Source organism: Aotus nancymaae, unplaced genomic scaffold (assembly GCF_030222135.1).
Source record: "Aotus nancymaae isolate 86718 unplaced genomic scaffold, 86718_ANA_hifiasm-v0.15.2.pri h1tg000032l_0, whole genome shotgun sequence".
Lineage (NCBI taxonomy): Eukaryota > Metazoa > Chordata > Mammalia > Primates > Aotidae > Aotus > Aotus nancymaae.
In genome coordinates, this window is record NW_026988445.1 from 5937470 (window position 1) to 5955161 (window position 17692).

Here is a 17692-nt window from a genome sequence, read left to right on the forward strand (position 1 = left end):
GAGCCAGACTCTGTCTCAAAAACAAAACGAAAAACCATAAAGTCATACTCGATAAATCACCATCAACATTTTAAAAATATTAAACACAGATAATATGCTAATAGCTGGACTCCCATCATTGGATACATGTAAAGTAAGCAGATGAGTAACAGTATAAAATACTAGGTTATCCATGAATGAATTGAGTGGCAGAAACAGAGCCATTTCAGATAACAAGGTGATCTCAAAAGTGTGAAGAGTTGGGAAGGTTTTGAAGAAAAGGTATAGAATTGAACTGTTATTTGAAGGACATGAATCTAGCAGGAAGAAGTGAGGGGTACACTTCTTGAACAAAGGTGTGAAATACATGGATGATATATGAACAGAGTGTGAACAGAGGTGTAAAATACATGGATATGGTTGAATATGAGAAGGCTGAAGAAAGGGTGGGGACACTGAGAACATAACACCATCTGGAAAGGAGTGAAGTATTATAGGTCAATGGTGAAAAGTGAAAATAGAAAAGAACAATTCTGAATTTTATTAAGAAGGTAATAGGGCCAGGCACAGTGGCTCCCGCCTGTAATCCTAGCACTTTGGGAAGCCAAGGCAGGAAGATCATCTGAGGTCGGGAGTTCGAGACCAGCCTGACTAACGTGGAGAAACCCGTTCTCTACTAAAAATACAAAATTAGTCAGGCATGGTGGTGCATACCTATAATCCCAGCTACTTGGGAGGCTGAGTCAGGAGAATCGCTTGAACCTGGGAGGCAGAGGTTGCAATGAGCTGAGATGGCGCCATTGCACTCCAGTCTGGGCAACAAAAGCAAAACTCCGTCTCAAAAAAAAAAAAAGAAAAAGAAGGTAATGGAAACTATTTCTTGGCTCATGAGTGACAGGAGCATAACCACACTTTAGAAATGTTTACTTGGAATTACGTGTGATATGGATTAGAGGTGGGAAAATCAAAAGATCAGGGAGGAGGCTATAAAAATGTAAGGCTATGAGATACTATAGTTAGGGTAGTGATAGATGAAATTGAAAAGAAGGGGCTGATACGCCAGATAAAGAAATAAGGCTTAGACTCATCTAGATTTTGCAAGAGTGGAGGCAGACAAACATAATACATAAAACCAAATGTTAAGTTGAAGGACCAAAACCCACTTAGGATCAATGCTTCCCCTAAAAAATGTTAGGTCTCTTTTTTTGCTCTCCCTTTCTCAATTAATTTTCAGTAACCAAACTGTAAGGTACTTGAGGACAAATTTTGTATCCCCGTCCCCTTGAACAATGAAGACATCATAAGTCTTCATCACATATGCATACAGCTAAACCAAAAACTTTATGGCTGAAAACACAATTAGGCAAGACATCAAGTTTCTCAGTCAAATGTAGCAAATACTTATTTATTCATCTGATAAATAATATAAAATACTTCTGTGAATTTTTTATATTTTTGTGAATTGAAAAATTAATTTGTTAAGGATATATATAAATGAGATGAAATCTAAGTAATAAACATTTAGTTTTTAAAGAACAATTTCTAGATTGAACACTTCAAAATTGATTGAAATCTGAAAAACACCTCAGAAAAACCAAGTAGATACCATTAAATGTTACTACACAGTCACATGTAACTTAAAGGTAAGCACTCCTGCAAGTTCAGAATTGTATGGACCTGTAATACTTCAATGGTAAACTGTCTATGACCAAATATGAGATTTAAATATGAAGTTCTAAGAGGAAGATTAATGGCACAAGTCATTACTCCTTTGGTATGCAAAAACAAAACAAAACAAAAACACAAACACAAAAAAATCATCAAATTGCCCCTATTAAGTACTGATCAGTGTTTCAGGTAATTGGGATTCAACAACAACAAAAATTTTACAAGTTTTATTGGCTTAAAACATACATAAATACCTGTTGGCATCTCTGGATTCTCAGAATCCCCTTTCCTGGATGTCAGTCAACAAATATCTGGTTGGCATTCTCTAACTATATAGTAAAGAAAATTCCTATCTATATGATTTCATTATGAATTTTCAGTTCTTCAAATTGACCTTCAGTTGGAGGACTTGCAGGTGACTTCCATATAGAAAGTGCTTGTTAACTATTATTTGGAAGTGTTCCACCCATTACTGATTTTGAACTTTTCTGATACTAGATATATGACATATCTGAAGGGAAAATAGAAAATTAAAATTTATAGACCATCAGAATAATTCTATCAGCAACAAAAAAGGCAGAAAAACGGAGTAGAAGCTTCCTAGAAAGCAAAATGCTCACAGCATTTGTTTCCCTGATTTTGATTTTTTAAAAATAGTAACAATGGAGACTCTAGCAATGTCATCACCATTTTAAGAGACAACTACAAAAAGGTGTTGCGTCTTCATCTGTGAAGTCAAATCTTTACCAATCAGCAGCCTTAATTTTGAAAGAGCATTTTAAAACATATTTCAAAGGTTTCTTAGGGAATAAAAGAGAAGAAAAGTTTTTAAATGATAATCATAGTCTAAGAAGTATTTTTAGAAAACCTCACATTTGCAAATTCAAGAGATTCATTAAAAAGTCTATAGATTATATCTCAAAAACAAAACTGTAAATCTGAAATAAATCATTTCTTTACTAATAAAGGAATGACTTAAGAATTTGTATGCAAATACTAAAGTGAGAAAAATAAAAAGCAGAAAGTATGGTATTTCATGCATTTTTAAAAATGTAATAAAAAGGCTAGTTGTACTGCATAATATTTAAGTTGCCATGAAAACAGAAGAGTAAACTGGTAACCTCTGCAGCAAAGTTCTTACATATTAAATTTCAGGACATACATTATAATGAAATCTAAAGGGAACGTCCAAAATACTATATAAATATTTAGCATCTGCAAACTTTCTTTAAAAAAATTATTCAAAAGTTACAAAGAAACAATAAATGTTTGAGGTTATGGCTATCCTAATTAATCTGATTTATTACATATTGCCTATGTGTTTCAAAATATCACATTACCCCACAAATATGTATATTATTACTGTCTTGATTAAAAAAACGTAAAGGCAAAAAAAATTCAGAAGCATTAGTAGTAAAGCTGTACCTGGTAAACAAAAGTGACTTTTTTGCCATTCCCAGGCCTACCCATAGTGACATTTAAAAGCTTGGGCAATCTGATCAGGAATCAGGAGAGATGGCTAAAACCTATCCCAACTTCTTGAATAAACAGGTATGAATAATGTACACCCTTGCTCCTTTCCCCAACTGTTATAAGGGCAATAAGAAGAATGGCACTAGATTTGCTAAAAATTTCAGCCTGCAAATCATATTCTCTCCAATCAACTTCATATTCTATAATTCTCTAACACTTACCCTGCTTAATTTTCTCCCTGTCCATTTTTATTTCCTTATTCTCCTCCCAACCTCTGGCAGGTTTATTTTCATTCATTAAAATGTAAGCTCCAAAGAGATCCTATCTAACTTGTTCATCACTAACACCCGAGGCCCAGCAGTATTTGATACTGGCATTACCTAGTATCATAAATCTTTGTTAAACAAGTGGATGCCATGAAAGAGTTGATCAGAATATCAGGTCCCATAAAAATGTAAGGGTTCAGTCTCATCCATGGATCCTACCTACTGTGGAACAGGCATGGATCTTAGCCTCCTGATATAGTCTTAACTTGTAATTACCTAATGTACTCTCCATACTACTGCCCATGTAACCTTTTAAAAAACAAATCTGGTAATTTTTAACCCCTTGGAGATTACATGGGTTCACATGCATTCCCATGGACCACAACGTCCATAAGGATCTAAACCCTGCCCACATTTTCAGCCCAACCCTTCCTGCTACTACATATCACTCCACACAAGCATATCTTATACCTCAGTAATACTAGATTCACAGTTTCCTGAATATTCCATGCTGTTTCAAAGTTAATCCTTGACCATGCCTTTCTGTCTGCCAATTTCCTTCCCCAGTCAGTTAGTAAGCTCTAACTCATTCTAGAAGTCCCAGATAAAAAGATCATCCTCTTTTAAGAGATTTTCCCAGAGCTTTGCTAAGTTACATGAGAAAGGAGGGGAAAGGAATGTAAGAAATACATAGGATATCATCACAGCTGAACTGAAATAGCAATGTGACAGCTATGAGGCTCATTGTAAAACAGGTTGGAGAGATGATGAGGGACCATAGAGGGCAGGCAGGGAGAAGACAGAGCAAGCAAGCAGACCAGAAGGTGCTAGAACTAGATCAGCAAGAAGGTACTATAGACTACCTGAGAAATATACAAAGGGAAGAAAGGATGAAAATGAGGATTGGTTTCCAGTGATTCATCTGATAGAAGCAGTAAAACATTTCATTATCATTTTTATTATGGCACACATCTTGATTGTGCTTGCCATTCGAGATACAAAGAGTGCCTGTGAGTATTTCAAAAATAACTCACACTTTGTAACCAGGCATTTCATAACCAGGAAATGAAGACTACTTAAGGAAGAAAATGTATTTATATTTATTAATATTAGCAACATGACAGAAATATGAAAAACTTCCAAATTGTATTAATTTTGACTTGTCAAAGGAAGAACATGTAATAAACTGTTTAAGTTGTAGACATTAATGAATATTATAGACATGTTAATAAGATTAAATTAATGAAAATATATATATGAAAATATCACGTGGAAAAGTGTCTGGCACATAGTAAGCATCATTGTGTCTGTTATAATTACTAAATTACTAACATTCACTTTGCAAGGTTCCAGATTTCCAAAGTATCACAAACCCAAATGACAATGACGTCTATAAAGTCAAGCCAATTCAAAGACTAAGTTATCATAGAAACAAGAACCAATATTTTAAATATATGAAAAATAGATGTTGTCAATTTTGGTAACATTGAAATACCAAGATTGAACACCACTTTATACAATTTTTCCTAAAGGGTTTCTAAGACTAAATATGGAGAATATAATGAACATTAAAATACTGTTGACTGAATAAATATACTGTATCTGTACTACTTAAATTTGTAAATATTTGCTCTTTTAATAAGGCATAATAAAAGAATACCAAAATAAACAGATACCATTTAATAGAACTGAATGAAAAATTATTCAAATCATATTTTAAAATAATTACAGATATTAAATTTCTATGATATAGCATATATAGTTGTAAATGATATCAAAATGGAGAATTTTTTTTTTTTTTGAGAGGGAGTCTCACTCTGTCACCCAGGCTGGAGTGCAGTGGCATGATCTCAGCTCTCTGCAACCTCCACCACTCAAATTCAAGCGATTCTCCTCCCTCAGCACCCCGAGTAGCTGGGATTATAGGCACCTGTCACCATGTCCGGCTAATGTTTGTATTTTTAGTAGTGATGGGGTTTCATCATGTTGGCCAGGCTGGTCTCAAACTCCTGACCTTAGGTGATCCGTCTGCCTCAGCCTCCCAAAGTGCTGTGATTACAGGTGTTAGCCACCATGTCCCAGACCAAAACAGAGAATTTTTAAATAAAAGAGATAGTATTAAAATGTATTTTGTAAAAGAAATATTTATTATAATTCTATTAAGTTGGACTTTTCTAAGATACAGAATCAATTTATCTCAAAATAAGTTATTTAAAAAAGTGTCAGTTTCTGGCTGGGCATGGTGGCTCACACTTACAATCCTAGGTTATATATGATATATATTTAAAATATAACAACAGTTCAAAAACACTTTCTTCTTGTATTCTCCAAAGTACCCCAAAATGCCTTAAGGATATAAACATATATCAGTACATAGGGGTTAAAATAAAGCATTTCGCTAGTAAATTTCACTCAAAAATTATTAGATAATTAGTCATAGTCAAATTACAGTTGAGGACATAGGCTGTATTTTTTAAAATCATTTTAGAGTTGCTTTCTATGATAAAAGTTTTCCTTTCTCTTAGACTATGAAGTTCCCTTATGTAAATCAACTTCATTTTAAATGGCCCGTCTGGCTGAGTGTGGTGGCTCACGCCTGTAACCTCAGCACTTTGAGAGGCTGGGGCCAGTAGATCACCTGAGGTCAGGAGTTCGAGACCACCCTTGGCCAACATGTTGAAATCCCATCTCTACTAAAAATACAAAAATTAGTTGGGTGTGGTGGTGGTGGGTGCCTGTAGTCCCAGCTACTGGGGAGGCTGTGGCAGAAGAATCACTTGACCCTGGGAGGCAGAGGTTGCAGTGAGCCGAGATTGTGCCACTACACTCCAGCCTGGGGAACTGAGCAAGATTCCGTCTCAAAAAAAAAAAAAAAAAAAAATTAAATGGCCCTACTGTTGTAAAAGGCTATAAAGTAGACTAAATATTCCTACTGTAGTTTCCTAAGAAACAATAAAAGTTGAGCAAGACATACATAGTAAACCATTACAGTATGATTATCATTAACAAAATGCCACTCATGTAATCCTGATTTTCTATGACTTCACAGAAGAAAATACATACAATATTCTTTTTCTCCTATAGAATGAACTGACTCAAGATTCTGAACAAATACAAATTATTGTATTCAGGGTTTTTGTACAGTGAATGTAAACAGTATGCTTATTTGTACAGCATGATAAATTGGATTAAGAGCTAATGTCCACATTTGTTTCAGATTTTTGAACTTGATAAACATATATAAATAAAAAGTCAATTAAATCAGATTCATTTTCTTTGGCAGAATAACCATCAATACCAGCACCACTGTATTCGTATTCCAACCATACAGAAAAGTAGACTGAGGTAATTCTAACACTTTTAAATAAATTTCTATAACTCTTACGTAAAATTTCTATGTAATATTCATGTTGTCTTCCAACAACTGTATTTTAAGCTGAGTCATTTATTTCCTGATCTTTCAAAAGACTACACAATTTGAATGCTAATTTTCAGTAGACCAATGTAACACCTGTTGAAAGACCATTAATTCAAATCAAAAAAGAATTTTAAAAAGCTCTGCCCTACAAAAAACACTGACTTTTTAGGATGCATGGGAATAGGATATATCTTAGCTAACTGGAATGTGATGCTTACATAAGGTTACTTGGATGCACTTTATAGGTACTACATCCCAAAACAGATTCTGGCATCATTATTCTAAGAAATATTATTCTGAATTAAGCTTAATGCACAAATTATGGAAATATAAGCGATTTGGGCTGAATATCCCTTGAAATTAATTATCATTTGCTTCATTCTCCTAAAAGTGGGGAATAAGAGATGCTAGTTAGCTGAGTTTTAACAAATTGGTACTTTACTAGGACGGCAAAAGTAATTCCTCTCAACACAAAAATCTCAGGACTCTGTTTGCATGCATATGAGCATAATTAATTTAAAAAATCAGGTAGATCAAGTAGATCACGACCCAAATCTCCTGAACAGTATAGGTTCAGGAATACCTATTAGACCTTCTCCCCCCATCACTTAAGCTATTCATTGTAGAAATGTAGAAATGAATAGCTTAAATGATTGGGGGAGAAGGTCTATGTGCTCTGTGATCAGGATAAGAGTTTAGAGCAGTTTCCCAGTTTGCAATTAAGTTTTAAGATTTGGTGGAGTGGCTGTCAATCTAAAATTTATTTGCAACTATGATTCACAGATCATATTAAAGACAGAGGCCAGCTCAAATATAAATAAGGTATAAAAGAAACATAAAAGAATGCCATATAAAGTACTTTAAATATTAAATGTAAAGGCAAATTATGTATAAAATATGAACAGGCCAGTTGTGGTGGCTCACGCCTGTAATCCCAACACTTTGGGAGGCTGGGGAGGGAGGATCGCTTGAGCCCAGGAGTTTGAGACCAGCTTCGACAACATGGCAAAACCCATCTCTACTAAAAATATAAAAATTAGTCAGACATGTTTGCAAATGGCTGTAGAACCTGCTACTAAGGAGGCTGAAGTAGGAGCATCGCTTGAGCCTGGGAGGTCGAGGCTGCAGTGAGCCTTGATTGTGCCACTGCACTCCAGCCTGGGCGACGGAGTGAGACCCGTCTCAAAAAAAAGAAAAAAGAAAAACCAGAAAAGTTTAAGGTCCAAAATTCTACACTTTGACTCATGATACAAATGTTCTCTAAGTCCCAGCTATAGTGTTTAATATATCTAACAATTGTAACTATCATTTATTTAATATATATTATGCACCAGAGATAGTGCTGGGCACATATTATGTATACATAATCTCATTTTAAAAACCTGACGACACTTATGTAAAAGTAAGCATTGTCAGTGTTTAACAAAAGGAGGGAAGGAGGTTCAAAATGTAACTACAACTAAAAAGAAGAACCAGAGTGTGGATTCACAAAGATCTGACTTCAAAATCTATAAATTTTCTACAATATCACTTTGCTCTCTATAAAACTAAATAGAGTCAATCTCCTTCCCATTGTGGATTCCACATTTGCAAGTCTGCCTACTTGCTAAAATTTATTTGCAACCCCAAAATTAATACTCATAATTTCTGACTTTTGTAGTCATTCAGTGATATATGCAGAGCACTGAAAAATGTGATGAGTTACCTAATACACATGTGCATTCCTAACAGAGGTTATTGAGGTGACTTTCTTCCTAATTGTCTAAGCTATCATACTGTAAACATGTGTTTTTTCTGTAATCTAAATTAGTACCAGATTGTGTATGTATTTCTGTGATTTTTGTGGGTGATTATTCTGTTTTAAATAGCCCCAAGTAGAGTGCTGAGAAGTGCTGTCTACTGCTTCTAAGTGCAAGAAGACTGGGATGTGCCTTATAGAGAAAACACTTAATAGATAATCTTTGTTCAGAAATAAGTTATAGTGCTATCAGCCATGAGTTCAATGTTAATACGTCAACAATATATACGAAATGTCTTTAAACACAAACATACACAAGACAAGGTTATCTACTGATCAGCTGGTGAAAGTGTTGTGACCAGAGGCTCACAGGAACCTAACCCTGTCTTTCCCTTAGGAGCCATGATTCAGTATTCTCGAATTCAATGTTTACAGCAAATTTATAGAATACAGGAATGGCAAATAGTGAGAATCAACTGTAATACAACTGAAAACTTTCTCCCAAAAAAAATGTTTAGATTGATATTTCAGTAAAAGATTCTCCTTCTGTCATTTCCTTCAAAGATATTACATCATTATATTTGTGCAGTCATCACTCATTTGCTTAAGAAATATTTTGTTGGCATTCTCTTTAATGGGTTGCAACTCCATGTGTTTGACTTTGCTCAGAAAATTAATCTCTCTTAAAAGTAATCTGGCTTTCCAGTGTGAAAGTCTAAGGCAATTAAATTTCACTTCTTACTACCAGATGTAATGAGTACTGTGTAAAGATGACTGTTTTGTGAGATTATGATTTTTAAAACTAGATATTACAGTTATATATAATATAAATAACATAAGCAAGAGCAACAACAAAAACTTAGCAAAGGAAATCAGAGAAATATCAGCACAAATTGGAACTCTTACCTTTCTTGCCCAAGTCAGAGATTTTATTGAAAAAAAAAAAAATTACAGTACTTAAAAATCCAAACAAGGACAATTCAGGGTTGAAAGAAAGAAAACCCGAAGGAGTCTATTGTCTTCAGTAAAATTTTAAATACAAAAAACAGACCAGAAAAACAGTTTATGGCCTAATGCACTAGTTCCATGATAAACACACATATATAGTATATCTCCATCAAATGGAAACTTAATCACCTTTTTACAATTTAGAGAGGGAAGGCAGCTTTTAGTATGGTTAAGCCATGTATCATCAATACCATGAAGCTAGCCTATCAGTTGTAATAGCTTCTATAAAATACCACAGTGAGATTGCAATAAGCCTAGAAAATGGGCTACAAATCCCAGCTATGCTCAAGCAAGCAGTGAACCAAAAATAAAAATAGGTAAAACTGAACCAAGAACTAGATAGCATTCATCTAGATTCATGAGTGATAAGGCAAAGTTCATAGGCCAAGGTTTTAAAGTGACTTATTCAGATCTAAAAGACAATCATACAAAATAAAACAAAAGCATTTATGTAATTGAGAAAAAAACATGAATTTTCACTCCAAAGACATAGCACAGAAAAGCTTACTTACAATTACCAACACCACACTATTGTACCTTTAAATATCACTTTAAATATGCAAAGGTAAAGAGACTCAAAGTTGCATATTATCATTTTTAATCTCTCCATATTAGACAAGCAGTCTAAAAGGAGATGTCACACATTCCTGCTTAATGCATTTGCTGAAATATTTCAGACTTTAAAAACTTTAGGTAAAGGCAATGGCAACTTGAAGCTTCTTTTCCAATCATATTTAAGTTAAATGCTGAATTAACAATTAATCCATACAATAATATAAAAATACACATATTAAATCACAGTTTTTCATTATTGAAGCTTAATAAAAATATCATTTTAATATAACCATTTTGAAGAACTCAAATGGTCTAAACTTATTATAGTGTCTAAATTATACCATCAATAGAAACATTACATTTCCCCCTGCTTGGTGAAAATGAGCTCATGCAAGTATTTCTGACACTCACAGTGACACATATGGTCTGCCATTCTAAAGATGTACAAGCAGCTCTCACTTTTAAACATGACGATATGATTCAGAATCACACAATATTTGTTAAAAATACCAGTTTTCACATGTTTCATTAAGCTCTAAACCAAAATAATAATTTTGATTTGTCCCAGGTATCAGACAAAGCAGATAATTTAAAAGGTAAATGATTCTACTAGTGCAGACTAGTTATCACTGTGGCTAATGGAACGAGGATGATTTCTGTACTGAAATCTATACAATGAAAATTATACTATAAAATACAATGAGTTTGCAATACAGAGCAGATTACCCAAGTAGAAAGTAAGCTGAACAAAATACAAACTCCAGCAAAGATTATCAACCTTACCTACTACTCATCATAGCCCTTGTTAAAATACCCTGAGTAAAATGCAAATATTTTAAATAATGCTGGTTATATAAGACTTCTCTAAAAATGAACCATAAATGTCAATGCATCATGATTTTTATTTACAACAGTCAGATATGTAAAAATTAATTCTTAATCAGTCACAATATAAACATTAAGGAATACTTGTTAGATTGGGAAGTTTTAAATTTCTAGCTTTGTTAGCATTTTGGCAAAGCAAGTATACATAAATAGATTCAATGTAAAAAAAATCATAAAAGAGAAAAATATATAAAATGTACAGTAGTTTCTATCCACCCTGGGCCAACCTAAATGCCTAGAAAGCCTCCCCAGTCAGGTTCACTTCTGACTAAAAGGAAGAATACCAGTCCTCCAGCAAAAACAGCCCCATCTTTTCATCAAAGAGGCTCTCACTTCAGTGATATTCCTCCAGGGAAGAGGACAGGAGCCAGGTTCCCTCGAATGTCATTCCCCAGATGTTCAAAACGTAACTAATTTATTAGCATTAGAAGATTTGGTTTATAGGGGAATCTCACTGGTCCAGTTTGTAGCCTACAAAAAAATGGATTATTTTTCAGTATAACATTAGAATATGAATAAAGGATGAGGATGTGGCTTTTTATTCCATAGAAATGGAAACATTTCCAAACATGACAATTACACAAAAAAAGTATGCCTACCATTGAAGTTGGAGTCCCTCCAGATTTTTTAATATTCTTTGAAGACATTCCATGAAGGCGACTGAGTCTAGCTTGGAAACCTGGAAAATCAAAGTACTCAATTTAGAAGATTCTATGATCGCTGGAGCATAGAAGACGATCTATCAATAGAGAATGAAAAGTAAGTTGGTGGTGGTGGTGAATGCCATGAATATTATTGGGGAAAATGCAAAACTCACACTTAAAAAAAATTGAAGCAATACCTTGCAAAGTACTAATGCAGTCAGCACTTAACTATCCAGTGTTTAAACACTAGAGTAATAAATATCCAGGCCATTTCTTTTGTCCCAATTCACATTCCTATCATTTCAACATTTTCTCCATGAGCCTAGCAAGAAAGCAAGTCAATTTCTCTACTAATTTGAAAGCATGATAAATGTAGTAGCTGTATTAGTGGCCAATATGTTTCTTTCCAGCATCTTGTGTTTACATTCTCTAATTTCCACTGTATCTTATCCTCTTTAAATGAATATTCCTAGATTGATCTTAAACCCACTGTATCTACCCAGGAGCCAGAGCTACTAACCTCTTCTGCTTGGATGCGACATAAGGGGAAAAGAACCAGTTAAGATACTTTCAAAGACAGGATCTGGTAAATTTTTGTCTAGCTCAGTAGGATCTTCCTTTTCCCACCAGGGCACAACTCCAGTGATACCACACGCTCCACCTGATTCCTTTTCGTAGAACCAGTCACTCTGTTCATCATCACCTGTGCAAAACAAGAAACCCCCCCACCACCAAAGATTCAGTTTTACCATCCAGTTACACAATTAGTGTTGTCAGGTAGTAAAAATACAAGATGGCAGTTAAATTTGAAATTAAGATCAATGACTAACTTTTACTATAAGTATATAGTACTTGCACTAAATTTTTAGTGTAAGTATGTCTAAGTACTGCATGGAAAATACTTGTTGTAAAAAATTGTGTTTTATTTACCTAAAATTTAAATCGGGGATCCTACGTTTTGACAACTGCATATATAATCTATAAGGAAAACTTTTTATTTTATAACACAGCTTCACTTAAGAAATGTTTTCTTAAGACTTGTAAGAACTGCCATCAACAAAAACGCAAAATACTATGTTTTAGAACCAATTTTAAAATATGAAAAACAATAATAAACTGGTTAATCCTTTGGCAAAATCTACTGGAAAATCCACTTAAGTTACTACCCCTTCCACATTAAGAAAAAACAAACCTTAATCTGCTCCCGGGAATTAAAAAGTACTAAAACTGTGGAACCCTTTCTTTGTAGCTGATATGGGTACATAATTAGTTTAATTTCATGATTTGTATGGAGTGTAAAAGGGGAAACAATCATGAACAGATGTGACTAAATGAAATTAATCCAATTAAGCTCATTAAGAAATAGTTTTGAAAAAGTTGATTTTAAATGAAAAGTGACAATACCTTAGAGTTTATGAAGAAACTATATTGAATAAACGAGATGTTTTTGCCCAGCACTATCCAGTAATTCTGACTTTTGGGAACATACAAGAGTGTAACCATGGAACAATCAAATGATCAATTGAAAATTCAGTTTGAAATGTGTCATCAGTGAGAATCAGTATTTTGTTTTTTGAAGAAAAAGTAGTTATGAAGAGCTGTATAAAGAGACAAAAATACAAAAGACGGATGGCTTTTAAAAGAAAGAGAGACAGGCCAGGCATGGTGGCTCATGGGTGTAATCCCCAGTGCTTTGAGAGGCCAAAGTGGGAGGATCACTTGAGATCAGGAGTTCCAGATCAACCTGGGCAAGATAGTGAGACCCTGTTTCTACAAAAAGGTTAGAAATTAGCTGGGCATGGTGACATGCACCTGTAGTCCTAGCTACAGGAGTCTGAGGCAGGAGGACCCCTTGAAACCAGCAGTTTGAGGTTACAGTGAGCTATGATTGCACCACGGCACTCCAGCCTGGATGACAGGGCAAGACCCTGTCTTAAAAACAAAAAAAGAAAAGAAAAACAGAAAGAAACAAATAGCATTTTAAAGATGATCTGAGATTCATTAAAGTATCCTCCCCTTGATTATAAAAAGCCACTACTAATTCTGGTTTCTAAGAGGTCATCATAATTGTCATAAACTTCTTTTCTTTAGAGAAAGATATTTCTGATTTTGAAAATCTCTGACAACAAACATATTTAAAGGAAAACTGAAAATACTCTTAAGCTTCAGTTGAAAATAATTTTATGAGAAATAGCTACATTTCAACTAGGACAGAATGGAAAATTAAAGGCATTTCAAAAACTAGAGTCACTAGAGCTTGTTTCTACTGGGAAATTAATTTAAAAAATAATTTTTCAAAAAAGACAATTAGCACTTAGAGATCACGACTTTTACTGAACTTTTTATTAAAAGTATACAGATCGGGTTTAAGAATAAGAAAAAACCAGTCCTCACTTGAAACTGACTACTATATATCTGAATTCCAACATTATTATAGAAAAATTAAATTATTGTATTTTTGATGTGATATACAACTTTATTCTTCAATAGGGAAATCAAATGTCACTGAATATGAACTTCCTGTGAAGTCAGACAGACCAATTAGAATTCCTGTGTTCTCTAATATCAGGAAAGTTACTTCAACTCTATTAGCGTCAATATCTTCATTTTAAAAAATCGGGAATCTCAAAGGGTTTTTTAAAAATTAATTAAGAACTTATAGGCAAGAAAAGCACTTAGCAATGTGAAATACAGTAAGTTTACAATAAACGCTAGCATAGCGTTCTAAGCCCTTCCATACTTATCCAAGATTGACAGGCTTGTCAAAGTTGTTTTTTTACTTTTTTTCATTTCATTACCAATATCAACATTTATAATACAATCTTGAGTAAAGACCTGTATTTTAATGAGAACTTAAGTATATTATCAAGGTAGTTCACCCTCCCATTTAGCCCAGCATTCTAACATATTTCAGCAAAGTCTCGACTTTAAAGTCTATGGTCTTTCAAATAGTTATGTACCTATTTATCCAGGACAAATAGTTTACAAATAGGCAAAAAAGAATGATCACTTCATTTACATTTACTGTGCTGCCAAGAGGATGAACAGCCTAAGGAAAAAAGTGTAGGCAGCAATTACTTTGTCCTTTTTTATAACATCATTAAATAAATTTATAATTTAAAATTTATATTAGCTTTTTTCACTTGTAACTTACTGTCTTCCTCCAATGTGTTCTTAAGAAAGGAAGAGAACATTTGTGATAGGTGTTTGTATGTATTAATCGTATGATTTGTATGGAGTATAAAAAGGGAAACAATCAAGAGCAGATGCGACTAAATGAAATTAATCCTATTAAAGATTATTCCTGTCCCCTTATGAAGGTTTTCTTATTTTTCATAGCTTCAAAATACTGCCATGTTAAAGACTGAAGCTTCCAGAAGTTTCAAGATGGAAAACATATACGCTGCAAGACATTTCTGTTTAACAGTTTACATTATTGAATTCATAAAAATCATCTAATTACTTACAAACTGGATAGAATGAATAAATGTCACAGCTGAATAAAAATGACAAATGACTTGCAAATCCACCTTTATGAATGCTTAAACAGTTTTAAGTACATTTGGAATTAGGTAGAGAATGACAACCAGTTTCTTTCAAACTTGGTAAATGAGAGAAAATCAAAAAGGCACATAAAGCTTTCTCAAACAAGATAATCCTCCCTTAATATTATTAGCTCCACATACTAGCTTTTGGAGATAATCAATTACTTTAGGTCATGAAGACAGGACACTTTCCACAGCATATAAAAAACCAGCTACAATACTAAATTCTAGTCCACTAAGTAATGTGTGTAAGGTAAACGGATTGCAGTCATCAACTTATGAAGTAACCAGTAATAAACACAACTTTACAATGAAAAGTTTTTCTAAAGAGAGAAAAAAAATATCATTTCAGTACCTTGTCTTCCCTCATCATTGGTAAACAATCCAGCATCAGTGCTGCTGAGACTGCTGGAATCACTGTAATAACGAAAAAGAAAGAAACAGATCAAAAGAACAATTGATCTTTCAGTCGTAAAATTTTAAAGAGACATGGCAGCTCAGAGATGGAACTTAAGCCTGACAAAGATCTGAAAGAAAATAAGATGATTTTTTTTAATCAGACTGCAAATATCCTGTTTCCATTAACTACAGAGCATATTATTTTTGGCACATAAAACCACAGGAATCTAATGGGACCCTGACAGTAAGCCAGATGTGACTGCAAAGAGGTGCTGACACAATTGATGCGTTTTATTATGTGCTTTCATCAAATGCTCACTGCTCCTTTCTTATGCCATGCAATTCAGCTTGAGCCTGGAACACCACTGCTCAATAAAATGGGAAAGTTTCAATCAAAAGCAGGCTAAGCCTTTCTTCAGCACATGAAATACAAGGGACTAGGATGAGATTACTTTCCATAACCACATTTGCAAATATTCTGAAAAAGACATTACTTAAGAATTCACAACAACTCTATTAGTTTGCAAAGAAGAAAAAAGTTTAAAATAGTGATAATCCATTATATCGAAGTTAAGGTCACTTTTAAGCAAAAAAAAAAAAAGGAATATTACAAATATTAAGGAAGGAATGTCCAAAAATAACACAGGTTCTCACTGCTCCCACAGAAGGCCCAGAGTCAAATTTAACATACAAATAAAAGAAACAGCAGATATTTCAATAACATAAACAGTTACTATTAGTTCTAATAGAAGTAATGCTTATATGATTGTCTAGTTTAAAATACCAGGAGAACAAGGTCATATAATGAGAGGCTTAGCTTTTAAAGAAAATTGACTGATGTTCTTTGAAAATTCTCATGTGTTTCATTTTTAACCAATCAGGAAATCATCCCTTTTTTTAATTAAAATACTTATTCCATTTATATGTAGAACTCCATAACCTTATTTTTTAAAAAGGCATTCTAACTTGTTTTAAAATACCTAAATTGAGAAGTTTAGGATTAAAATTATAGATGAACTAAATCCACATACATTTTCTGAATATAATTTCAGTTTTTGTTCTATTTTTTAAAAATTAAATATTAATGAAGACTATAGGAATTTGTTAAGAGGCACATTTTTCCAAGGAGTTCTGAATTTAGACCTCTTTCTAGCTTTCTTCCAAATTAGCTGCATGTATGAAGCTCCCTATGTTGAAAAAAATATTTTCTAAGAGCATCACAACCAAATTTTCTTATTTACAAATGTATGTGCTCTTCTATGCACCATAGTGTGAGATTATTAAAATCACCTCAGAATCTTTATCTTGCTGACATTTTGCTGTCTAAACTATTACTGATACTTTCCTTTTTCCTGTGTGCCCCCATTAACACAACTCAAATGAAGGGCCTCATATACCTCAGGTCACAATTCCTTTTCTGAAACCCTTGAGGCAAATGTATTTAAAATTCTGAATTATTCAAATTTTAGCAAGGTATATTCTAAACTGCCTCAGAGGAGTCTGGGATAGTACTCTATTAAACATATTAATATATTTTTTCAATTAAATGAACTAATAACCACTTTAAGTGCAAGTCAAATTAAATCTGGCCACAAATGAATTTGTTTTTCATAGCTTTTCAGAGTTCAGATTTGCAGACAAAGCATTATGAATTGATGTGCTATTTTTTTATGGACCTCAATCTCCTAATCTGAATTCAGATTTACTCTTCTCTAATATATTCTACATATACCCAGGTTCATCTTTTCAAAATAAAACAAGCTGACTAAAAATAATGTGATATTCTGATACACAAAAAGGACATTAAAAGCAAAGGAAATTCTAATAAACTATGAACTTTACTTACAAATGTATCAATTTTTGTTTCATTAATTGTGAGAGATGAACTATAGTAATATAGGCTATTAACAATAGGGGAAAGTGGATTTGAGGTATATGGAAATGTGATATACATGAACTCTCTGAACTATCTTTACCACTTTTTTGTAAATTTCCATCTATTCCAAAGAAAGTAGTTGATAAAGTATGCACACACACATACACACACGTGTACCTTATAGGACAGTCTTCTATTTAAAAATCTAAAATTACTTCCTCAACACTTGCTGAATTAC

At 33.4% G+C, this 17692-nt stretch overlaps 1 protein-coding gene across 5 annotated transcripts in view; it reads right to left on the reverse strand.

Annotated features, from left to right (window-relative positions):
* Positions 1 to 17692, reverse strand: part of GPATCH2 (G-patch domain containing 2) — a 198088-nt gene that overhangs the window by 164737 nt on the left and 15659 nt on the right. For 4 of the 5 annotated variants that reach the window (XM_012459674.3, XM_012459673.2, XM_012459675.2 and 1 more), the window contains exons 3-5: positions 15535 to 15596; positions 12155 to 12337; positions 11590 to 11669 (exon numbers count right to left, since the gene is read on the reverse strand). In XM_012459674.3, coding sequence (XP_012315097.2) covers positions 11590 to 11669; positions 12155 to 12337; positions 15535 to 15596 — 325 coding nt within the window. Of the gene's footprint in view, positions 1 to 9449; positions 11462 to 11589; positions 11670 to 12154; positions 12338 to 15534; positions 15597 to 17692 lie in introns of those variants that run through there. The other variant, XM_012459678.3, reaches the window with a different exon arrangement.